Source organism: Podarcis gaigeae (assembly GCF_964106915.1).
Source record: "Podarcis gaigeae genome assembly, chromosome: 4".
Taxonomy (NCBI): Eukaryota; Metazoa; Chordata; class Lepidosauria; order Squamata; family Lacertidae; genus Podarcis; species Podarcis gaigeae.
This window is the reverse complement of record NC_139677.1, coordinates 47,256,353-47,282,084: the sequence shown is the minus strand read 5'-3', so window position 1 is coordinate 47,282,084 and position 25,732 is coordinate 47,256,353. Positions and strand designations below refer to the sequence as shown.

Below are 25,732 nucleotides of genomic sequence, written 5' to 3'. Positions count from 1 at the left end.
GTGGTGTGGCAGCAGCAGGAGGCCCCATTAGCTAAAGTGGTGCTTCAGGTTAAGAACAGTTTCAGGTTAAGTATGGACCTCCAGAACGAATTAAGTATTTAACCTGAGGTACCACTATATACAAAACAGTGCAAAGTCCAGAGAAATAGGGTTTTTTGAAATTAAATTGTGGGATATTCAGGACAGACAAAAGAAAACATTTATTCACACTATGTATAGTTAAACTATGGAATTCATTACCACCAGAGGTGGTGATGACTGGCAACTTGGACAGTACTCACTAAAGCATCCTGCATTCAGACAACAAGTCTCGGATGATAGAACTCCTTTATGAGCTGAACAGGTTCCCCGCTCCCAAAGAAACATTTATGTGGTGTTCCCTATTCCACAGCAATTCATCTCATTCTTCATATGTTTGAATCAAAACATATGGCTCAGTGTTTGGACCTGCTTTATGATTTTGGATAGAAGGATAAATTACCTAGCTGCTTCTGGAGAAATGAAGGAGATCCAGTTCAATTGCTTGCCTCATCATGCACAAATCTTGTGGCTTCAAGCTTAATTCCAGAAGGAGCCCTTCTAAAACTACTTTCATTCAAAGTGAGATCAAAGCATAGCTGGGAAGATTAATTACTATATCTTGGAGCTTTTAGCACCCTAAAACCCAATGCATATTTTTTGTGTGCTGAAGTTGAACAAAGTTTGAAGGTCACTTTTAAGAAGAAAGAATGATACATTGTTCCTATTGTCACTGCCAGTCCTTTGGTTCGAACCATTGTTTTTAGTTTTAAAGAAAACTAATGTGAAATAGAAAAAAGTCATAGGTTGGAACTGTTTAAAATGCATATCTTTCTAGGGGTGTGAAAAGAAACTGTTCCTGAAAATTGGTGAGAGGAAGGATAATAGGAAGAGTGTGACGCATACCACACTTAATGACTATACAAAGTGGCAAGGGGGTTTGATTTTGGCTTCATCCTTTATAATTTTTTAAGAGCAGTCTGGAGCCACTCACTGGAGTATGAGGAGCTCTACTACCACCTGATTGCAGAACAGGATGATACATCATGTTGTCCTCTGTTGGGCATACCAGGAAGTGTGACCAGCTAGTGGGGTTATGGAAATATCAGAAAGCAGTGCAAGGCTTTCATAACAACAACAACAACAATAATAACAACAACAACTATAATAGACTGTGTGCAGGGGTACTACTTTGAGGCACAGTCCTTTCCCCGTTTATTTTAAATTTATTTTATATAAGAGGATTTATGTATTGCTTAATTATGTATAGCCTCTAAGTGGTTTTCATGGAATATATACTGTTACTTTAAAACCCTGGATAAAACCAAATACTGAGCCCCCTTCCTTGATTACTTGAGTGTGGTTCCTTTTTGTAATTTTGGTTGCTGCTGTGGAGTGAGGATCCCTTCTGGATGTTTGTCTTCTGAGATGTGTTACTTATTTGTCTGTCATTCATTCTCTCTCTTCCTCTCTCACACACCCACACACAAAACAATATTCAGCTATTTATTGCTTGTACAGTGAGCCTGCTTTGCCCTACATTCTCCTTTTCACCAGAGTTCCCTTGACCAAGATTCTTCCCTATGTGTTCTCACTTCCATAGGGTGATGTAGTAGCCCAATGATGAACATCTTGAACTAGGATATGTGTTGTATTTCTAGGGTATGTACCTGGTATATTAGTTGTGATGGAATCTGGGTGGTGCTGTGGTCTAAACCACTGAGCCCCTTGGGCTTGTCGATCAGAAGGTTGGTGGTTCAAATTCCCATGATGGGGTGAGCTCCTGTTGCTCTGTCCCAGCTCCTGCCAACCTAGCAATTCAAAAGCACGCCAGTGCAAGTAGATAAATAGGTACCGCTGTGGCAGGAAAGCAAACAGCGTTTCCATGCACTCTGGTTTCCGTCACAGTGTTCCGTTGCACCAGAAGAGGTTTAGTCATGCTAACCACATAACCCGGAAAGCTGTCTGTGGACAAATGCTGACTCCCTCAGCCTGAAAGCAAGATAAGCTCCGCAACCCTGTAGTCACCTTTGACTGGACTTAACCATCCAGGGGTCTTTTGCCTTTTTTACCTATATTTGTTGTGGTATGCTTTGAACCTTCTTACCTGACATGACTTCAGAAAAGAGCTGGTGGGAGCAATCATCTGGCACTTTCCATTGAATCCAATTGATGTGTTGTAACTTTTGCCACTTCTTTTGCAGGGATGTTATGTGTAATCAGGGTAAAAGAAAACTGACCCAAACCTAACATAGGATTCCACAGAAGTTCAGCTTTTTTCCTAAAACACTTCCAGTTCTGCATACTATAAATGCAATAGTAACAATATATTGGAGTAAATTCATTATACTTGTGTAATGTTGTGAAATGAATCAGCAAATTCAGCAGTATTCCTATTCCCACCTACGTGACTCAAGAGGTGTTCAGTACAAACCGTATTGTTCTGTAATTATGCAAGTGTGCCAAGTATGGAACTATTACGTCTATAATGATACATGAACCTTTTACGTGAACAATATAAGAGCCTAGATTTGTAAAAGCTGATTGTGTCTCTCTTTTGCAATTTAGATTAGAATATTAAAAAGTAGCAGCTTGCCATATTGTTGTATGAGTGCACAATAATCTGTCTTCTATGTACAGTATGTTTCTTCATTCTCACTTTCTCTTTTGAAAATATGGGAAGAGGAGGAAATGAATCTATAATATATACATATGCAAATTTCCAGATTTTTATATGCAAATCTCCAAGGGTTTTCTAGAGTTTCCATATTTTACTTGCACATTTATAGTAAGTAGAATAAATTAGTTACAGTGTAATGTAGTAGAAGAGCATAATCCCATCAATGTGTTCTGGCAGTTTTATAAAAACCCCAGGAGTGGAAGTGTAGTAGTTTGTCATGTAAGGAAGGGAAAGCATTCAATCTTGACCCAAGAGACAATGTTCAAAAGTAAGAAAGCATTTTTTTAAAAAAATTAAAAAATGCTTTCCCTGATTTTTACTGAGCATTTTCCTGGATGATATAACAGAACTAGTTTTTCTGTTACCGCACACACCAATCATGCTGTATATTTTGACCACCACATTTACTATAACATGATAGATAAGGCCTATGGGCAGGGCATTTTTTTCATCGACCTCACCAGAACCCAGTTCCTGCACCTCTCAGGTGGGCACTACTGCCATTATAAGAGAACAAGGGAGGTGTTCAGGGTGAGTTCCAGCACCTCTTTTTCTAGAAAAACCTCACTGCCTATGGGTGTTATTATCCATGCATATTAGGTAACTTAAAATAGTTTGCATTATTTGTCCTTTAAAGTTCAAACCATGATTTAAACTCCAGTGTGTCATGACACAGTACTGTGCATGAAAAACTAGAAATGTACCACATGTATCTTTTTGACAAAACCAGCATTTAGTTCAAACTCTTTCTGTTTCTCTCTTGCCTATTTTATTTTTTATTTTAAAAGTGTCTGAATGTGTGGCTTTTCAATGACTATGACAACATTTTGTTTGTCTTGTGTGTGCAAAACAGATGGGGGGCACACTTTCTAGTTCTTCCTGTATAGTTAGTGAATGCAACTCACAATACAGTTTGACAATGTTGATGGACATAAAATGTTTCTGATTATAAGCTATTTTTCCTGAGATGAAAACTCCCCCAGACTTTACATTAACACAATCTAATCTGGAATAGTTGGTATGATGCAGACAAAGGATATTGAGTACATTCAAAACTGTAAAACCCTCTTTATGTAAGCTCTTTCACAATCTTTCTGAAGTTCTGTATCTTCTTTATCTGAAGTTTCTGAACTTCATTGTTGTTGTTTAGTCGTTTAGTCGTGTCCGACTCTTCGTGACCCCATGGACCAGAGCATGCCAGGCACTCCTGTCTTCCACTGCGTCCCGCAGTTTGGTCAAACTCATGCTGGTAGCTTCAAGAACACTATCCAACCATCTTGTCCTCTGTCGTCCCCTTCTCCTTGTTCCCTCCATCTTTCCCAACATCAGGGTCTTTTCCAGGGAGTCTGAACTACACTGCTGTAACTACATTACTGCAATGTATCCAAAGGTTTCAGTAATTTGCTTAAATGTGTGTTTTACAAATGTCAGTTTTCTAATTTTATATTCTATCAAATTTAAGTATATAAATCTGATTTAAGCAGAACAGGATAATTTGATATCCAGTTAAGTATCAAGCAGTATGATATCCTATGTTTGCTTGTTTCTTTGGTTGGTTTTTTGTAAAAACAAAAACAATGTGTTGTTGTTGCTGTTATACCTGCCGTACGTCTAGAGGGCAGTACATTAGCTACCTCTTTGTGTCTCTGCAGAAGTGGAGGGGATAATTATGTATTGGTTCCCAATAAACTTATGAGATTCTAAACTCCTAGGTACTGTTAGCTACTGAGAATGCACAAGTATCCTACTACTGTACTTGCCTTGAAATAGATGGAGCTGCTATGAGGGCTTGAATCAAAAGAGCACTGAGGCTCAGCTTGTTGGAAGTATTTGTAAAAGGCTTGGAGTGTATTCATAAAGCACCCTTCATATTTGGCTTGTCCTGCCCCAAGGCCTCAAAATTTACTTTGGGGCAGGTATGTTGTTGTTGTTCCCATTCCCACTTCAAATACTAAAATCTCCTTTTATTCGACATTACATTACTTCTATAAGTTCTACTTATTGTATATGTTGGGAAAGTGGGACAAGCTTCTTCTGAACTTCTACTGGAGAGATAGCAGGATACAAATATTTATAGGCTTTCGTATAGAAATGGAGATCTGTTAGGGGCAGTGATCAGTATTGTGTCAACAATGTCAGCAATTTGCCATGGTATCTGCTGTTTTGACCCTGTGTGTTTTATGTATACCCTGCATAGAGAGTAAGCAATATATTTAAGATTGTAGAGATCGGTGCACTTTCAGACAATATATGGTGCCAATGGTACAATTATATGCTGTTAAAAATTGCCATTTATTATTCATGAAATAAGAACTTCTAGCTATGATAAGCTATAATTAAGACTGGCTGGGGTCTTTTATTATGCACTACTGGAGCACCTAGGGATTTTTTGTAAGACAGTCAATTAAATATTTAAACACGGATAGAAAGCACTTGTAATTTTGGATCCCCAGCATTGAAATTTGGATGGGGGGGGGGGGAATGTGCATGATAATTTACATTTCTGAGCTTTATCCAGAATAGATACTCCCATTTTTAAAAAAGCATGAATGAAATTGCACTTCCTCTTTATACATAAAATATAGCCCAATTTCTGTAAGACATAGTAGGGAGAGAGAGACTGCACTCCTCTTGCTTAATTTCTCTTTTGTTTTTGATACCATGGATCATGGTATTCTCCTGTATCAGCTCCGTGGAATAGGAATTGGGAGCACCATATTACAGTGGTTCCAATCCTACTGTCAGGACCAAGTCCAGAGAGTAGCATTGGGGAGAGTGCTTTTTAACCCCCTGGCAATTTTGCTTTGGAGAGCACCAGGGCATTATCTTATTTCCAATATCTATATGAAGCTTCTGGAAGCAGTCATTAGGAGATTTGGGGCAAGGTGTCATTGATATACTAATGACAGTCCATAGTTTCTCCATAGTATCTGAAGCTCAAGATACACGTTGATCTACCCACATGTAGTTGTTATCCCTGAGAAACGTAGAAAATAACAGGATATATTTATCTGAAAGTCTTTAAACTTACACGACCCTTTAAAAATTAGCTGATGAAGGTGAATACATCAAAATAGGGCCCTGTCCTAGCTTCTAATCCATAACTGACTTCTGACTTCTGCTCTATGATTGAAACTAAGACCTTCACGTCAAATCTGACTATGGACTAATATGAACCTACCGGTTTCTGTTCCCTAATTCTGTAACGAATTATTGTGTTATACATATCTTTATGAGTTTGAGTTTGTAATCCCTGTTAGTTTGCAATCTCTATTTGAGTTTGTAATCCTTGTCAGAATACATACTTTTGAATGGATCAGTTTTTGTTACTATTGACTATTGAATAGTGAGTAGGGACCACTCCCACTATTGAACTTACATTGGCCTGAGTTCTTGGTGTGCTTTTTTTTTGGTATATTTAATAACAAGAACTCCAACTTATTTAACATTAGCATCCATATTATGGCACTTCCTGACTTTGCTGCACTCTTTTCAGTGCATGCTAAAAACATTTTTTGTTTAGGCAAACCTATCCAGACATGTAGGAGCTGTCATTTGTTTTCATCTGGTTTTAGCTTACTGTTTATTTTAATCTTTTTTTAATGTTTTAAATACTTGGGTTTTTTGCTGCTAATTTTATTGTTTTATTCTGTTTGTAAAGAGCCTTGGGGTTTTATTTCAATCAGGCAGTATATAAATGTTCTGACATAAAATAAAAATAGAATAGCAAATGGTGGGTTATCCCCAATAGATCCAAAATTCTGGAAAACATATTCCTAAAATCATATTTGGAGATTCAAGTTATATATTTTTATCAGTATAGTTACCTTGATTTAGTAGTGGTATTCCTTAGGTAATAAATCACCAGTCACATTATAAATAGATTCAGCATTGGAGATTCTACAAAATTGTTGATCCAGTTGCTCTAACATTGTCTAGTTGGAAACAGTTTTATTACCTATTTTTGCTGCAGTTTGAGCTCGTAGTTTCCTCTTGCTTGGCACAAAGGGTCTGAGAAGAATGCTTTATTGCCAGATCAGGCTGTAGTCCCCATGCACCATGGGATATAAAACTCAGGCAGGATCGGGAGCTGGACATTAATAAGGGATGATCAGCTAAAGTCAGGAACAGAGACAGGAAACCAGTTATGTCTGCAGTAATTCATCAAATGGCTAGGCAATTCTCAGGTATGTGACATAGATCTAGCTGTGATCTAAGCTAGTGAATGAGTGAGGCAGTGCAGTAGAAGTGACAAGTGAACTCTCCTCAGCTTAATCCAGAATTGCCTCAGTATTTACCAGCTTTGTCAGCAAGCATTAGGAAAAAATCTTGCCTATTTCCCAATACTCTTTGTCGTGACTCATGATGGTGCCTTGTACATACTCCACACTGTATTGCCTCCTGGGCTGTAATGTTTCAAACCAGGCAATAACCGAAAGCCATTTGAATATATATCACTTGTCTCCTCTATGCCCCTCTCTCAGTGTACTGTACCAAGTTATAAATACATATTTTAATACCCACAGACTATTACATAGCTGTGTACAAAAGACTCTCCCAATGATGTAGATGCCACTATTTTATTTTTAGGGGATAAGGGATAAGTATGACCTTTCAGGGCTGGCACTATAATGAACCAAGCTGAGACTATGGTCTCAGGTGGCAGGCTCAGGCAGTGACAGATTAGTGGCCCTTGGGCTCCTGTCTCATTCTTCTTAGCTTTCATTATTTCTAGTACCACCAGCTGCCCATTCAACCAGCCCCCTGCAGCTCGTCCCAGCCTTGCTGTAGCCTCTTAGGAAGGGCCAAATGAGTTCTTCCTCAGAACAAAGAATTTGGGGTGTGGTAGCCAAGAGAGGGCCTGCAGCACTGGAAAGATTGTGTAAGTTTAGAAACTTACTTTAAAGTACTTCATCTTTTTCCTGAGTTTTAAAAACATTTATTTATTGTTTAAAATGTCTATGAATTGTCCGTAATATCTATTTCAAGGCAATTTACAGCAAAATAAAATACAGAATAGTCGAAAGCATTAATAAAATAGAGTGTCAGGGAACTGCCATCGGAGCTAGAGGTGGAGGGAAGGCTCCAGAGGGATGCCAGAGAGGGTCCCAGTAGGGAGAGAGGCAGCCCATCTGCTGGGGAAAGAAATCAGCGTAACACCAGTGGAGAAGGGGGGCAGATGGGGGAATCGGAGAGGAGGCTCCAGGACTCTTCACCGGAGACCAGTGGGGAGAGCATGGGTCCTCCGCTGCCCACACCCTCCCTGCGCAGAAGACTTCCGTGCAGGGAGAGTAGGAGGAGACTTGGCGTCAAAGAACTTCTTTGCTGGAAAGAAGTTCAAGAAACGCCCACTGACGGATTCTGCCAGCGACTGAGACAGCCACGAAGTGAAGGGCTGTCCAGACAGAATGGGTTCAACCAGGTAATCTAGCCAGGAGTGGCGGCAACTTACGCACGAGCAACCCCCTAGAACCATTACATAGAGTATTAAAAGTGATGAGATAAAATTTACATTCCAGAAGTGTTTTCTGAAATAAAAGCACACTGAATTCCATACAATGTCAGTTCTGTATCTGCCTCACATCCACTGGATGGGTATGCAGGCAGTCTCTTAGCCACCTCACGCAGAATGCCTCACTCTGAGGATGCAAATGCAATAGCAAAACAATGAAAAAAGTTAAATGGAGTGGGGCAGCGGCGGAGGGAGTAGAGTTTGGGGGCAGCAGCAGTAAGAGTGGTGACATAATCTCTTGCACAAAGCCTCTGTACTCTGTGGCTGTCAAAGGACAGTTTTCAGTATTTCAGAATGAGCTTACACTAACTAACAAATCTGTGACTGGCAGTTACTGGTAAAGCATATATTGTGTCATATCAATAGATGCAAACCATTGTACTTATGAGCGGAATGGTGGGTTATATTTTGCTTACTAAATGGCCTATGTGGACGGCACATTCAAGTCTGGTAAAACAGAGTTCAGAATAAGTGAAAATAATTATAAAAGATGAAATATATAAATAGAAACCATCTCTCACTTGCATACATACCTCAGGATTGTATTGGTAACCCCAACCAATAGATTGGATTATAACAACAAACAGCAAATTAATACTTATACCCCGCCCATCCAACTGGGTTGCCCCAGCTACTCTGGGCAACTTCCAGTATAATATAAAAACACAGTGAGACATCATACATTAAAAACTCCTGATACACATGTCTTCAGAAAGTTGTTTATCTGTTTGACATCTGATGAAATGTTCCCTGAAGATTCTTAGACTTATTCTCAAGCTATAGAATAATAGTGCATTGTTCTCAATATTTTTCTTGATATAGAACCGTCTTCACATATACTGAGCCAGTATATTTTAAGTAAGTCACCTTTTCCCAAGATTGTGGAAATAAAGAAAGTGAAACTTTCTACCCCCAAAGACAGCTATCCCTAATCTTCAGATAAATAGTGTATGCAGTGAGCAGAAATGGATGTGAAAAAATGTTAAAGCTGTAACCAGCATAAAAATATGGTGGGTATTTCAATATTATTATTATTTTATTTCCTGTTAAAATTGGGTTTTAAGTACTTAACATTGCTGGCTTGCCTTTTGCAGCTGTTGAGTATGCAGACTTGGCTAGGGAGCAGAAAAGCAATAGAGAAAATGCAGGCTACTCTTTTAAGCTTCTAATAATCACATAAATTCTGATATGAAAGTGATCTTAGTATCATTCCCCAGATTCTGATCTCTTGATGGCAGGTCATTATTTGTTCTCCGATGCTTACACTATTGTCATGGCAACTGATAATCTTCAGGCCCATGATGTTCTTTAAACACAAAAATGATTGCAGTCAAACGGATTTTGTGAAAGAATATTTTGTTTTTGTTTTTTAACCATCTGATGAAGTGCACTCTGCCCCATGAAAGGTTATACAAAAATAAATGTGTTCGACTTAGGGTGCCGCAGGATGTTTTATTCTTGCGAGAAACTGGCATGGCTTAACCCTCAAGAATTAAACCAAAATTATGACTTGTGAAACTGCATGTTTCATATTATTTTCATTGCCTTTTTTATTTTAAAAAATGAGAATTATATAAATGAGTATTACATAAATGAAAGCACAGATCATGATGCTTCCTATAACGGTCCTCTGTGTTTACTGCAGAAATGTCCAAAAAAGAAGAGTGTGATCCAACCAGTTAAGCATTTTAAAGTCCCATTATTTCAATGGTACATACTTCACAGTTTCACTGAAACTGATAGAATGTTTGATTGGATCATGCTTATAATGTGTAGGGTTTAGGCTGCAACCCGATTCATTCTTATCTGGAGTAAATCCAGTTAAACTCTGGGGCTTGCTTCTGAGCAGTCACATACATACTGTATGGCAGAGCTTTCTAAACTTTTCATGTTGGTGACACATTTTTTAGACATGCATCATTTTCGCGGCACAGTTTTACTAGCAAACCACGGGTTAAACTAACCCCTTTCCAGCCCTGGGAGGAGTGTGGGAAGTATTCGTGCGACACACGTACACACTGCAGCCGACACACAGCTTGGAAAGCTCTGCTGTACAGTATTGCACTGTTAAGAACGTTATGGGTGTAAGAATTCTAAGGGCTACTTCAACACATCACTGTTGCTGGAAAGCAAAGTTCTGTTGCCATGGCTAAATTTGCATGGACAAAAGAGGAGCCTCATCTACTAGTCAGCTAATGTGGGTGGCACCGTGATTGTTAATGCCAAACATTCCTCCTATTTAATCTAATAAAAACCACACTATTACTACCACATTGATTGGCCATAGGGAACCCTGAGATTGTAAGGGACTTTTCTAAGAAAGTACATTGTACACAGCCACCTCAAAACTGACCTATCTAGGACCGCTCTGCTGCTCAACAAGTCAGCCAAGTCTATAACTGCCTTGGCCTACCAGAATTTCCCCGAGTCTGTCTTCCCTTTCTCATGATTTTGTGCTTGGCTGCCATTCAATTCTCTTTTTCCTGCCAGTCTTTATGGAAGCTTGCTCCATATTCCTGAGCATCTCCTTACCCCCCCCCCCCATTGGTGAGTACTGTTTTCTGAGCTTCCAGCTGGGTGTCCGTTAATGCACCACTGGATCTATGATTTTTCAACATAGCTTAAAGGAATGGTAGGTAAATTTCGCTCCCTCTTTGGCTCTTTATTCTCTTTGACTGTTTTTCAAACAACAATCTCTCTATTTTCTCTACCTCCTTTGAAGCTGAGGTCACCTTGCACAGCCACTCGCTCCACAACCCCGCCTCTGAAAACTCTTCACCAGCCCACTGTTCCATTGCTGATTTGTGACGTTTTCTCAGTAAAACCTCATTTCTGGAACAACTAAAGCAGAAACAAAGTAATGATCAGTATTGCTAACAATTAGTACTTCCACACAAATAAACCAGCAAGTCCACTCTGTACATTCTGTCGAATGTCTGTTTGCATTTATTAGGCAAAATCCTAAAAGATCCATACACTTTTAAAGATTTTTTAAAGGTATAAAGCATGCTTTATAATTCTACAGAGACGGTCCAAGGGCTTCTCTGGCTCTTTTTTATCTTTGGAGAAGCTAGAAAGCATAGTGCTTGATATACTCACTGAAATTTTTCCAATTCAGGAAGGAGCAGACACATAACTTTGAAGTTGCTGTACAACAAAAAACTTGACTTGGTTTGGTAAATTTTACATAGCTCTGTTATTGCTAGTGCAAACTACTGACATTAACTTAACAGCACTTATTTTAGAACTACCAGATTGTATGTAGTAAATTACTTGTGGACTCGGATGTATATCTATGTTGCACATAATCTTAAATATGCATATGTCACTGGTAATCAAAATTGGTTGTACTGCTAAGTGCATTTGGAACAGTTCTCAGATTCATAGTGGGGAAATTGATAAAAACTTAATGATGCATCAGCTTTTTGTCTAATGTTGATGTTACTCATGTGTAGGTGGATAATGTTACCATATATTTAGCATGATCCAGTTTGCCTTCATCTAATAATGCAAATATTAGGAATACAATTCAATTCAACTGAAAAGTGTGCTCAGGATAGCTGAAAAAACTTATGTGAATTATTGATACATTAGCAACTACTAAGACATAATCTAAGGATCTAATCAAGAAACTCCCTTTTCAAGGCCCTTGTTTTTAGCATACAGGCATTAAAGCAGTCGGATGAATGCTCTAATTAGTGCTCTGTTATATATACTTCCATAGAATCAATTGAGTGCTGTCCCTAATCATGATCACATCTCTGGCAACCATTTAACAATCAAACTAGACTGATAACAAAAAAGGAACAGAAATGAAAATAAGCCTCCATGGGGAGTGGTGTGATTGAGAACTAGATACTTCTATATAATGTGTATGTTAAAGTGATAATATCACATGTTTATATTACCAAACCTAATGTAAACGATGCCATTTCAATGACCCAATATTTGTGTCACAAATTATCAGACTTCATGTCAGCTAGATAGAGTAGGATGAATTCCAGGTGATTCATACTTTAATCAACTACGTACTTTTTATAATATCATGAATGCCCCCTGGCTCACCACACACTATTCCACCATGCAGCACAAAATATCCAGATAAAAACCTGGCAAGCCAAAGGCCTATATCATCTAGCAGACTTCTACAAAAATAACAAACCCATATCGACACAAGAAATAAAGCAAACTAGGGAACACCCAAATACCCTGGCTAACACACCACCAACTACACGCCCTCTTAAACAATCCAGTAGTAACATCAACAGCCACTAGGCCCTTGACCACCTTTGAAAACCTTCTCCTAACAACAGCGGGACATGGCAAGGGAATGGTATCCACAATAAACAAACTCACTTACAGATGGTACCTAACACCATGGAAACTGGTGCCGATAAGCCCAGGAATCTCACCAAAATGCTGGAGAAGCTCCACTTCCACAGTCACATACCCCCACATGTGGTGGGAATGCCCCCAAACCCAACTCTTCTGGACAACAGTCATACAAGAAATAAGCAAAATAACTAAACAGGTACTAGAAGTAACCCCAAAACTGGCTCTACTGAACATCTTCCAAGATAACAATGCCCACTCACACAATAAAAAGCTCGCAACCCATCTACTCCCAGCAGCCAGAGACATCATAGTCAGACACTGGAGGGACCTGATAGGAATAAACATGGTATGGGAAACAACCTTACTAGAAAAGCTAATCAATAGACTGAAACTAACACAGGGAGAAGTAGAAGAGAACGCCTTCAGTCCAGTATAGCTCCCCTTTATCACATACACAGACCAACAAGACAACAACACAAACCAACCAACAGCATATGATTCAATATTGCTAACTTAACCCAACAATGCTCCCACACAAACAAATCCCACTGCAGCCAACCAAAGACAATCAGCCACACCCTAGACCACCCCAACCTCCCCCACCACCAAGGAAACATAACAAGTGAATAGAAAGAGAACCTACCCAAGTGAGCTGACACAAAACCTCCGCGCATACACTAAGTAAAAGAACATAAGCTATACCACCCCGCCCCTCTTTTCTTCCCAACCCTATACTGCACATACCACCAATGTCTCATGACAAATGTAACTGATGTGTCGAAAACACAACCTGAAGAAAGAAGCAATGCATGTGCTTTTATAAAAGAGGAAAATCATGAATGTGCATTACTGTCTGTCTAACTGAGCAAAATGTGTGATGTATACCACCTCTTGCTCATATGAAAAAGGGAAAGAACTGAGTTCTTGGAGCCATTTTGCTCTATATACAACTCTCAAGGGGTTGGTACTCTCAAAATCCTAAATTTCTTTCAGTGAAACAAAAGTTAATTCTTCAGAGATTTTGTTTTGTAGCAAAATGAAAGCAATGGATCAGGAAGTGGTTATAAATTAATGCAAAAGACAGTAAATATTTACCTGTAATGTTGACTACGTACTAATGCTTGGAATGTTCATATCCCAAGGGAGTACATTTTGTGGAAGTGCACATTTGATAGTTAAGGGAAATGACAATAACAGTCATTTGTCACCACATTACTATCACAATGGAGAAGGTAAATATATATTGGCTTTGTGCATTTACGACTTCTGAATATTAGTACTGTATAGCGCACATCATCAGAATTCAGCATGAGTTATGAACCTTTTGTCCTCTATGTCCTAGAAATATTAATTAAGCCCATCATAAACTAGGTCTATGTGATTTTCATGTAAAGTATATGATTTGGAACTTGCTTTATTATAGGATTTTTAATAATTAATTTTTGACAAGTTGAGAAATTTAAAAGTTTATTGCCAATGACATTTATGCCTGTTTAGGACTAGAGAGTTGTGCTGTGTTGCATTCTTCCATATAATGTATTTAATTAGTTGTGTTCGCTTCATTTTCTCTAGGGAAATGATAACGGATGCTTTTAATTCTAGCATTCAGACTAAATGCTTTCAAGCACATCTCTTTATCATTGTTCTGAAATGGGAAGAAAGCTTGCTGGGAAATTTGAAATCTGGTGTGTTGCTATTGAGGTTATTGAAAGCAAAAGTATGAACTATGTTTAGTTAACAAATTAATTCAGACCTGATCACTCCAACTATGACTTGGATGTAACAATGAAAACGGCAGTAAACAGCTTATCATTTGAGCTTTATTTAGGTGTTAATCCACTTTCTGACCGTTTGAATTGGAGTATTCAACACCCACATGTATTTGAATTTGTATGTGAGAAACAACTTTGGTCTTTCCCTATGTGTTTCCTTTTGCGTTTACCCCCACCTTCTAAAATTAGTTGATTCTGTTGTGCCAATTAAGTACTGACAATGCATGTGTACAGATAGCTGCATGCACATCATCTTTTAAAATTAAAAAATGTCCTGCCCGTGAAGTGTGCAAAACACACAGGCAGGCAATTTTACATTCTTGGTACATAATTGTTAACGTGGTTTACATATACAGTTTTCTGATTTTCTTCAAACCTGAGGGATCAAAAACAACAACCTGTATACAAGGCTACACTCTGTTCAGAAGCATACCAGAAATATACAAGCATGGCTGGAAAAGGAACAAAAACATTGAGGAAGTAGTGGGGGTGGGGTGGGAAGGGGAGTAGCAGAAAGTGGTGATTGACCCATACACACATCAAAACACCAACACAAATCATTTGTGAGCCTCAGTGGAGTAGTTTGGAGCCTAATTATCCCCATATCGGGTAAATCCAAGTGTACTCAGGGGAGGAATGAAGTTGGTATTGTTTGAGAATAACATCATGTGGACTACACAAATTAAAGTAGAATACTAACCGCTGCAGACACACAATAAGCTCCGGTGTGCACACGGCCACAGATTGGATGTATCAAAAAGCACAGGCATGTCCTTATCTTACATGTTATATCTCTGGGTGACTTGCAGTGCCTTATAAGTGGACCTCCACTTCCTTTTTATTTCTTATCTACTGCCCCCGCCATCTATTCCAGATGCTTTGGGGCCCCTTAAGGCCACATTTTGAGGTACATGAGGGGGGGCTACAAGGGGAGAAGTCCAATTGTGCAAGACAGAATTTTTTCTGCTATCAGGTGGGCATAAATGGAACCATCACCCTATATTTCCTCTAACGCAAGAATTAGCACTATGCTTTTATCAGGTTTGTCAATGTATGACCTATGTTGTAGGGATGGAAGCCTGCATACTGAACATTGTCTGACAGCAAGAAAGCCCATGCTTTCCCCACTAGCTAAACCACTTTTTAAACCCTGCTACCTGACTCTGTTCTGAAGTCTTGCACTCTACCTTTTATCACCATCCTCTCTGTCTTAATTACAGGTCTTCCAGATGGAGTTGCTTCCCTAGGGTAATTGTAGTCCAACAGCATCTGCAGGGCCAGCGGCTCTTGAATTGTGCCATACATGATTTTATATAAAATCAACTAATGTTTCTTAGTCTATGGAACTAAATGATTGATAATACTCAAACAAACAGAGCTTGGGGTGTTGTAAAGCTGTAAGCATTTCGTCCCTTAGAATCAGAGACAGAGTAAATGTAGGTGACCTACGGTATGTTGAAGATAGGACCCAGAATTCAAGCCAGGGTTGCTTAATTCTGCAAACAGCTCCTGGCCATGGGTTAGCAGGTGGCTGAGGGTTCCAGTGGGAAATAATGCTCTGAGAAGTGAATGGTCTAATTCTTACTTAAGAGAAACTTTGAATAGTCCGTTCCATTGATTTACATAGGCAAGAATGAGCATGCTTATTAAAAAGAATACATCAAGGAAAGACCAGCACAATGTAAGAAAGAAAATTGCTGCAGGTTAAATGATTGTTCCAGTAAGACAAATGTAGTTGTGGTGACTTTCGTGTATTCATTATTTTTTTATATAGGCTACTTCTGAACTATTTAATATATACAAATATGTTTAAGTGATATGCAGGAAACTAGAGCAACTAACAATTTTAGCATATGTTACAAAACTACGGAGTTGCAAATGCAAGCATTGCATTATAAAATTATTAAGAAATGCAGACAGATATCAGTTCCTCCTTCTTCTGATACTCCTTTCCTCTCAGTCTCCTGTCTCTCACCCACACATGCTTCTCACTCAGAGAGCTCAACTCTAAATATCACAGTTTAGAGGGCACCTTACATCATAACCCTGTTTTTTATGGGCAGCCACCAAGGGAGATGGAGTTTCCTCAGGATCCCCACAGCTGTGTATTATTCAGCAGTCAGCTGCGCTATGCACACCATGTTCCAGGCTATAACTGGTTTGATTTAGTTTCCCAGCGGTCTGGTTTGTTGATAATACTACATAATGTTGCTTATGCTGCATATTCCTGCTTTATAAGTATCTCTCTATCTCTGAGTGTGAAGTGCCATTCTGAGTCAAGTCTACTTGAAGTGGTGAACAAAATTTCAAGCATAAAAATAATATAATAATAAAACTTTTAAATGCAAAAAACCTCCAAATATATTAAAATATAGTTCAACCAGCCTATATCAAACTATTCTTATCTCCTGATGATCACTTCAGGAATAAATATTAAACCAATGCCTAGCCGCAGTGAATTCTAACTTTGTTGTGTCTCTCTAGTCCAACTATAGAGATTATGTTTAAATTAAATACAAACAGATTGTGGAAAGAAGAAGAAAAATCAGATTAATTGAAACAGGTTAACATTTTTTTGCAACAAAAGATTAATTTGGCAAGATAACCCTGTAAAAACAAGTTTCCATAGATTATCTGTTAGAATGACCTTAAATATTACATTTCAATGCACATAAATAGAATTTTTAAATATTACTTTGAAGTTTTGTATATTTCTTACAAGGTGCTAATTGTGCTGAATCAAGTTGACAACACTGCATAATTTTTAGGTTAATATTAGCATAATCCTTCAGGACACTGTTTAGAGGAAGTATAGAAATGTAATGTACACAATATTTTGTAGAATGTGAAAAAAGGCTATATTTTTGTCAGCTACAAGTTCTATAATAAAAGTCATGAATTTTAAATGTATTTTGATAATCAAACATACTCTTTTTGCACTTAACCTGCTCCCTTTAAAAAGACCTCATTTTGAATACTTATTAGTCTAATTCTGAATGCTAAGTACCGGTAGATAAAAGAATCTGAGTAATTTGTGATTTCATCATTTTTCGACTACTAAGTGACATTTTTATAGTTTTCAAATTTAAAACTATACAGAACCATTATAGGAAATTATTGGCATAGATTTAAAATATATTGTTGCATGCCACCCCAATCTCTGAGGGGTGCAGAATTCCAGGGGTTCAACGTGCTTACCCAGAGTCTGTTTTTCCTTTGGGAATGAGGCATAGTGAAGACTATGGTGTCTTTATGATATATGGTTTATTTACACATATGTATAACCTGAGCCTGCAATGGTGGGATTCAGAGCATCAACACTCCAAATGGGTCTTACTTCTCCCATAGCCACTGCCTTGAATCCAAACAGAAATCAAACATTGTTCTCATACCTCACTTCTCTCTAGTTTGCTGCTTTACTTCTAGGTCACATCACTGCTCCTTTTAACTCTCTACTCTAAAATCTGACTTTATACGTTGAGGGAGGGGACCCCACCCACACTTGCTGGATCTGGGTTTTAGAGGGCACTGGCACACATCTCAACACCCCGAAACTCGTAACAATATATTCTGAGTTTCTATCTTTACATGATTTACTTGGAAATGGTTTTTGATCTACTGTATGCCTCTGCAATAAGTAGTTACAAGAACCATGTATTCTTTCTGTGTATTTTTGAGGTTGCTTTCATTTAAAACAAAAGTTGCGTTTTCTGCTGCATTGCATCTATTCTTTGTACCAAACTAAGGTGGACTGTGCATAATCTGAGCACTACACTGTCTAGTCCAGTTGTATGGGTTCAATATCATTTTTTATTTTATCTGTACAGTTGAATACACAAAGAAATCTCGTAAGTGGTTTACAGTGTTGTGGCCTGACAACGTAGACAAGGTACTTTGAAGAGCTCACAGCCAATCACTTGCATAGGGTGGTATGAGGGACAATAAACAACCTGAATGCTGACAAGACGAAAGTACTATAGGTAGATGTTTCTTGTTTACCACCTATCCTGAATGAAATTGCTATCTTAAGGCAGCAGGTTCATAGCTGGGGGTATTCCTAGATCTAGCACTGCCACTAGAAACCCAGGTGTCCTTTGTGGCATGTCGTGCCTTTACCAGCTAAGGCTGGTTTGTCACTTGTAACCACTTCTGGCCAGAAATAGTCTTGTAGTATATTACAGTGTAATATAATTTTCAAGGATAGAGGCTTATGATCTTGATTCAAGATGAAATTTTAGAAATGGTGGAATTGATGATGATGATGATTAATTGAATTTATATACCGCCCTATACCCGGAGGTCTCAGGGCGGTTTTGAAACTAAATTTAATCTGCATGCTAAAAACATGCTTCATCTGGATTTAAATGTGAAACACAAAGCAAAAGTTCAAGATAGCATTACCTTTGGGAAAATGCACATCATTTGTTAGAAAGGAATGAGCTGTATATTTAAAAATTATAATGAAATCTGATTATGTAATAACTAAGACACAATTCTGTAGTCAGATGAAAGAAATCTTCCTATGACTTCTGATCAATAACATAGTGGGATTTTGTTAAAAATGATCTCTCAAATATATTTAAAAATTATAATGAAATCTGATTATGTAATAACTAAGACACAATTCTGTAGTCAGATGAAAGAAATCTTCCTATGACTTCTGATCAATAACATAGTGGGATTTTGTTAAAAATGATCTCTCAATAGATGGTCTCTTTTGCCTTGGAATGGCTTGTTTCATGAAAAAGAAAAGACTGCTGGTTTTGTGTTGTTGAGTAACTGTCTCTTCAGGAACTTAGTGGTATTGATAATAGGATCGTTTTTCACCTCAGAAAGGCACTTCAGACCATTCTAGTTCTTTTTACTCTAATAGGTGATGTAGAGTCTGACCAACAGAATCCTATTCCACTGTAATTGTTCTCAAAAAGCGTCAGACTCAAGTATCAGAACCACAGGAGATACAAAACAGTAATGGTAATATGTATTATTACTCTGTTTAATTTTTTTTAGTAGAGTTTGTTGAACTCTGTTGTTTTTTTTATCAAAAGAGTTAACTTGCTTCAGGTTCATTATTAATTATATATTCTTATTCAATACATGTATATCCAACCTTTCTTCCACAAACAAACTCAAGGCAATATACACAGGGTTTCCAGGTGGTTTCCTCCAGCGTCAAAGATGACCTGGGCTGCTCTCAGCTCCAGCTCCTAACCTCTGGGCTAGACCTAGATATACTTACTTTCGGCAAGGTTACTCCCTATATCTGGCTTCAGACCATGTCTTGGTACCAATAATAAATAAAATATGCCAGTCAGTGGGAGACATCCATCCACTTGCAAAATGGAAATCTGCTTCTGTAATGGGAATTCCAGATTGTTTCTTCCTGTCTCCTTCTCCCCTCCCCATGAACACCAAAATCGGCTCTGGAGAATCCCCCAACCCTTGGAGCAGATCTTTGGGGTACACATGAGGCTGCGGCAGGAAGAAAAGAAAGAGAAGTCTTGTTGCATGAGCAGATGTCCTTTTGCACTGTTTTGGAGTTCACCCCAAAATGAATTTGTGTCTAACACAAGCTTGGAGGATTTTATGAATTAATGAAATCATTCTTATGCAATAAGAGGGTATATTTACTTTTAAAATTGTAATACTCCTTACTTTAAATATTCTGTTTTTTAACTTGCTGCCTCACAGCAGTTCTGGATGTTTTCTTATCTTCTGTGGGAAATGTTTGCGAGAGACTTTGGTTTCCTGCAGTCTTATGAGAAAGCACTACTGTTCCTGCCATCACACTTCAGTGGTGTAGGCAATATATTTGAACTTCACAGTTATATGTATAAATTATATGTATTAGCTTTTGCACATTGTTGGGGAAAGCAAATTTAAACAGTGAATTTAAATTTAGCCAGATAAGTTGTTTGTTTGTGTGTTCAACATGATATTTTATTTTCCAATTCTGCCACACAAATAGATTTTAGAAACACAGAATTAACTAGCTATGCAATTCACCCACAGGCTTGGATACAAGGGCATCTTTCTGTGAGCAGAGAACCTCTTCTGCTCACGAGAGGGCTATTTCTGGCATAGCCAGAGTACTGCATGTTTTTCTGTTGTGCAATTTTCAAGTGGTCCATAGGGAGAAAGGTGAGAAGCCACTGCTATAAAGGCATCACAATCATATCCTGCATTAATATTTTAAATGCATTATAAACATTTGACCTACCACTTTTAATCATATAATGTCCTAAATTATAGTGTCATGGTTTTTATTTCCTTCTACAGAAGATTTGACAGATCTGTGGAGAAATGGAGGAATTTCAATCATGATATGAAAAACTTTAACCACTGGTTAACTGAGGCAGAACAAAATTTAGCTAAAATATGGATAGAGTCCGAGGATCCAGAAGCTTCCACAACCAAGCAATATATCAAGGTAGGACTCACCTATAACATATTTTTACTTCAAGATTTTATTATCTGTATGTGTATTTGTTGCAAATTGGTTTCCCATAGGCTCTCATCTAGAGGGCAGATATTATCTCCACTTGGAGGTATTTAACTCCATGTTTATACACTGGGGGATTATTGTAAACTGATATGATTTACAGCATAACCCTAACCTTGTCTACTCAGAACTAAATCCTGTTGAATTCAGTGGGGTTTGTTCCTAGGTAAATGGTAAATGGGATTAGGATTGTAGACTTAATGATTCCTCAATTTGTATATGTTAAAATAATTAACAATAATAAAATTACTTGTTCACACAAGTAAAAAAAGATACTGCAGTACAGCTAATCAACATTTGTTTCCTTCTTGTTTTGTGGGTCTTTATTTGACAATAGCTTTTAAAGCATCACTTATTTCTGACAATAAAAGAAAAGACATTTAAATTAGTGATGCCTGGCTTCTCACCCTTTCCCCCAAGGCATGTGCCAGCTAATCTGTCATCCCCAGGCCATTAATTTCGAGTCACAATATACTTTTAAGCAGTAGTTGTTTAGGATGCAACAATAGTGTAAGCTGATCATAGCCACACTTACCTGGTTGGAGGCCCATTGAATTCAGTAAGACTTACTATGAGTCAACATGATTAGGATCACCACCTTAATTGCAAATTTTGTATTACTAATGCTATGTTATTCCGTTTATTAAAGTTGGTAGCAGCACTATATATATATATATATATATATATATGGTGGATATTAAAATATATTCTTAAGAGTAACCCTAACCTCTTTCCCCTGATGTACTAGTTTACTACTGTCATGGAACTTTGATCATAGAGGAGGAGAATTCAAAAAAAGATGACTGTCCAACCTGTAGTATGAAGCAGTATAGAATTTCTGTATGGTTTATTTAGCCATCCCCAGCAGGGATCAGAGTGGAGGGTTTCCTGTTCTTACTACATCCCTTTCCTACTTTTCTTCATTTAGCAATAACAAACTATACTTCAGTATTTCTTTATCAGAATAAACATTGCACCAAATATCCTTCTCATCTCACCCTACTCCCAGTGTTATATATTCTGCTTCCTTAAGCGGTACAGCTAATTCATTGAAGAATTATTTGTTGCCTGCGTGTAAGTCATCCATACTTATGTCATCATTAAATTTATTTTTAATTTGATGGATCTAATTTTAATGCAGCATGAAGGAACGAATTCTTCTGGGGCAACACAAGATGCAGAGTCCATAGCAGCATATTGCTTAGCTGTCTGTTTTGGTCAGTGAATCAGAATATGCTCACACATATTATATTCATAGTTCTCATTAGTCTTTATGTCACAGAAATGTGGTTGATATCTTTTTTTTTTTAGTGATCAGGTGTTAGATTTATTAAATAAAGTCAGCCTTCTCATCATGTTGATCTATTGGAATTTTCATCCAAATCTGTGAAATACAAAGCTTAAGTCTATATACTATATTGTCTTCATGGTGTTTAAGCCTCTGACACCAATTGGTTGACTTGGGTTTGGTGGTAAGGGCTATTCAGGAAGCTAAACAGTTTGCAGTCTAACTTATTTGAGAGGAAGCTGTTGGTTTGACTCAAACTAAAATGGAAAAGCACCTGAGGTTTTTGATCACCTAAGGCAGGCATGGCCAAACCTGGCCCTCCAGCTGTTTTGGGACTACAACTCCCATCATCCCTAGCTAACAGGACCAGTGGTCAGGGATAATGGGACTTGTAGTTCCAAAACAACTGGAGGGCCACATTTGTCCATGCCTGGCCTAAGGAGTAAAGGAAACTAAAAGAAGAGTGTAGCAAAGTTGACTATAGACTGAGGGCCAAACTAAGCGGTTGGAGATCTGTGATGGATCTCCTGTCTCCCTCCCTCCCTCTCCCTCCTTAAGCAGCTATGAAGTATGTTTCAAATCAGAACCACAGTGTTGCAGCATTTCCCCCATATAAATTCCTATCCTAAAGCATTTTGCTTCAGGTACCCAAAACGTTCCCTAAGCAAACAAATAACACCACAAAGAGCAATTTACATTGGTTAACCCCTCCCCCCTCTTTTGGTATCCCTGAGCACCAAAATTCTCAGATGAAAAGTTGCAAAACTGCCAGTTCTGGTTGAAGTATCAACAGTATTGTTAAAAGGGTATTGGAATAGAATGTTACTGCTTTATTTGGTACCCCATTTCACTTTGAATAATGTGTTTTGGTTACCACATTTTATGGAGAATATAAAGTAGTTAGCATTCAGAGTAAAGCTCCCCATGTTTAATCTTAAACTAAAAGTCTAAAGCTAAGTTCATCCCAAATTATTCCCTGTTTAGTTTTCATACTCTGCATTCAGTGATGTATAATTTATTTTGTACAACTGTGTATGTAGCTACTGTACTTGTCAGGAGTGATCCTTCACATCTGTGAGAGATAAAGCTTTTCAGTTTCATGCTGTTGTGCAGTTGCTGCACACGTGAATCAAGTAAATAATAATGTTTAATTTTATATGCTCTGTAACTCAGACATGGTCAAATGAGGCCTTTATCCTCTGAAGTGTTTCCCAGTTGGTTTCAGTAGAGATATCAAACTTAGTGGACAAAATATAAACCATTTTAATGCATTTTAACAGGAACTCTCGGGTGTTCTCATTATGTAGTTGGATGTGTTTTGATGGCTGAATGGCTGTCACCTCCAAAAACAAAAGGTTGTTTAAAAATATACAGCAGTGTTTTTTCATCACCTTTTAAAATTTTAGAGGGCATCATTATTAAAGTTTTGTGTTTTTCTCTGCATCAGTAAAGAGTTTACATTCAGTTGATTATCTTACAGGACAGGGAAGAACATATATTTGACAACTTTGTTGTACTGCAATGTTCCAAGCCATCCTGACTATGATTAGCATGAAGGAGCACATGTGTAGGCACTCAAAGAAATTATCTCTGCTGCTTTACTCTTCCCTGGTTGTTCAGCTGCAGTGCTGATCAAGGCCATGGTTTGACTTTGGATGATGTTCAAACTGGGACTCTTCGTTTAACTTTCAGCAGGCAAACCATGAGCTGCAACTAACATTTGTCCTGTGGTTTACAACTCAATGAGTACTAAATCATGGGCCTGGGTTCAGACAACATAGCTAAGCCAAATAATGGCTTTCCTCAGCACAGTAGCACAGCAACAAAGCAGCTGTTGAGGAGCAAAACAACTGTGATCTCCTCTCCAGAACCTTTTGCGTTTGCTCATTTGTGCTAAAGTATGGTATGACTTTGTGTCACATGCAAAAGAGGGCATTGCCTTTCATTTCCTCTTTGCATCTTTTGAAAACCACACTTCAAAGCAGATATGGGTGTATCACGCTAATATGTGAATGTGTGGACTATATGGTTCAATGAAGTTGATGATACACAGGTTTTGAGTTCCTGTCTTCAGGCCCTAACAAAAATGGATGCTACTGTATGTTTAGACTATATTTGTAGCATAAGGCAGTAACAGATTTGCAAGCAATGATTAAGACTTCACCTGAACACCTCACTAAAAATAAGAGAACTATGGGGTAAAATGAACTTCTTACTTCTCCCCATATTTCTTTCACATTGAGGACAGACCATAAAAAACCCTTCATCTAATAATATGGTTTAATATCTGACAAAGCACCATTCCAAATAGACTCAACCTGGAAGGAGACTTTAGGGGGGTGCTACTTGTAGGGGGAACTTAAAAGCCTTCATCCATGAGTGGATCAACTTCACATACCTATATTTTAATTGGCAGATGAAGCACATAATATATCCTTTCTCTGGACTGTTTCTTCCTTTTTGTATCAAATGCCAAGCTAATGTAGCTAGGTAGCTAATGTGCATGTATGTGCAGAGGATGCAGTGGATCTGGGAAGAAGACATGCACACACTTAAGATATGTTGCTTCAATTTGTGTAAGCTGTGTAGAGTCCCTGTCTCAGAAAATGGTGGGAAATAAATAAAAATGATAACAAAATTATGAAAAGAGCTGTCATATCCCTGCAGAACCATGGCAATTTTGGGGGGTTCTTGGCTTATGTGAAGCAGGGGTGCAATTTCTAATTAATCAGGTGGATTAATAGGTAAAAAAAACAGAAGTAATTTGATTGACTAAAAAGATGACCTCTGAAATCAGTCGGTCAGTAGATTTGTATTTCTAATGCAAATATTTATAAAAGCACCATAAAGAAGAAGGTATTCCCATTCTTTTTCTCAAATGGGTGGGACTGCCTTTAAAACGATGCTGAAGAAATAAAACAAAGGGTGGTGCCCAGCACTGCAGTTATGTTCATGCCACGGACTTATGCACAAGTGACACGAGTTTCCCTTTCTCTCTGGCTTCCTGCAGTAACCCCACCCGCAAAATCTGCTCCAGAGGTTTGGCGGATTCTCCAGAGCAGATGGCGGGGCATGTAGGGAGGGAGGAGAGAAAGAGGAAGCCCTATTGTATGAGCAGAAAACACTGCTTGTGTTGAATATAACCCAAAGTACACTTTATTTAGAACTTTTTTTTTTCTTATGCACAGATTTATGGAGGTGTATTCTATCTGTTAACTCATACAATTAATTAGGATTTATCTAACCAGATAACAGCACTAATAAGAATAGATATAGTATCATGCCCACTTTAAATTAACATCTCATCTCCTTAGATTTGATTAGGTTCCCATATGAATCATATTGCTGTAATTACAGTACAACCAATACTTGGGCCCCAAATGTTCCCTTCCCCTGTGAGAAGGAACATTCCTCCATCAGAGAAAACTGCTTCCCTTGGAGGAAGTTCCCTTTGGATTTGATTCATTCTTTACAAAGGAGAACATTATATAATAATATTGTTCCGTTCTCTGGGTGATACAGTTATGGAATATTTTAACCTCATGTGGAAAAAACAACAACTAAGACTTTACTAGTGAAATATTGAGCTATCACTTGCAATCTCCCAGTGGAAATACAGCACTTT

The 25,732-nt window shown here is 38.1% G+C and overlaps 1 protein-coding gene and 1 long non-coding RNA gene across 21 annotated transcripts in view; one reads left to right on the top strand and one right to left on the bottom strand.

The window, feature by feature from the left end:
• Positions 1–25,732, top strand: part of DMD (dystrophin) — a 991,104-nt gene that overhangs the window by 507,130 nt on the left and 458,242 nt on the right. For all 20 annotated transcript variants that reach the window (XM_083734089.1, XM_083734109.1, XM_083734093.1 and 17 more), the window contains one exon: positions 20,597–20,747. In XM_083734089.1, coding sequence (XP_083590215.1) covers positions 20,597–20,747 — 151 coding nt within the window. The remainder of the gene's footprint in view (positions 1–20,596; positions 20,748–25,732) is intronic.
• The window catches only part of LOC310842606, a 438,867-nt gene that overhangs the window by 308,494 nt on the left and 104,641 nt on the right, over positions 1–25,732 (bottom strand). The window lies entirely within an intron of this gene.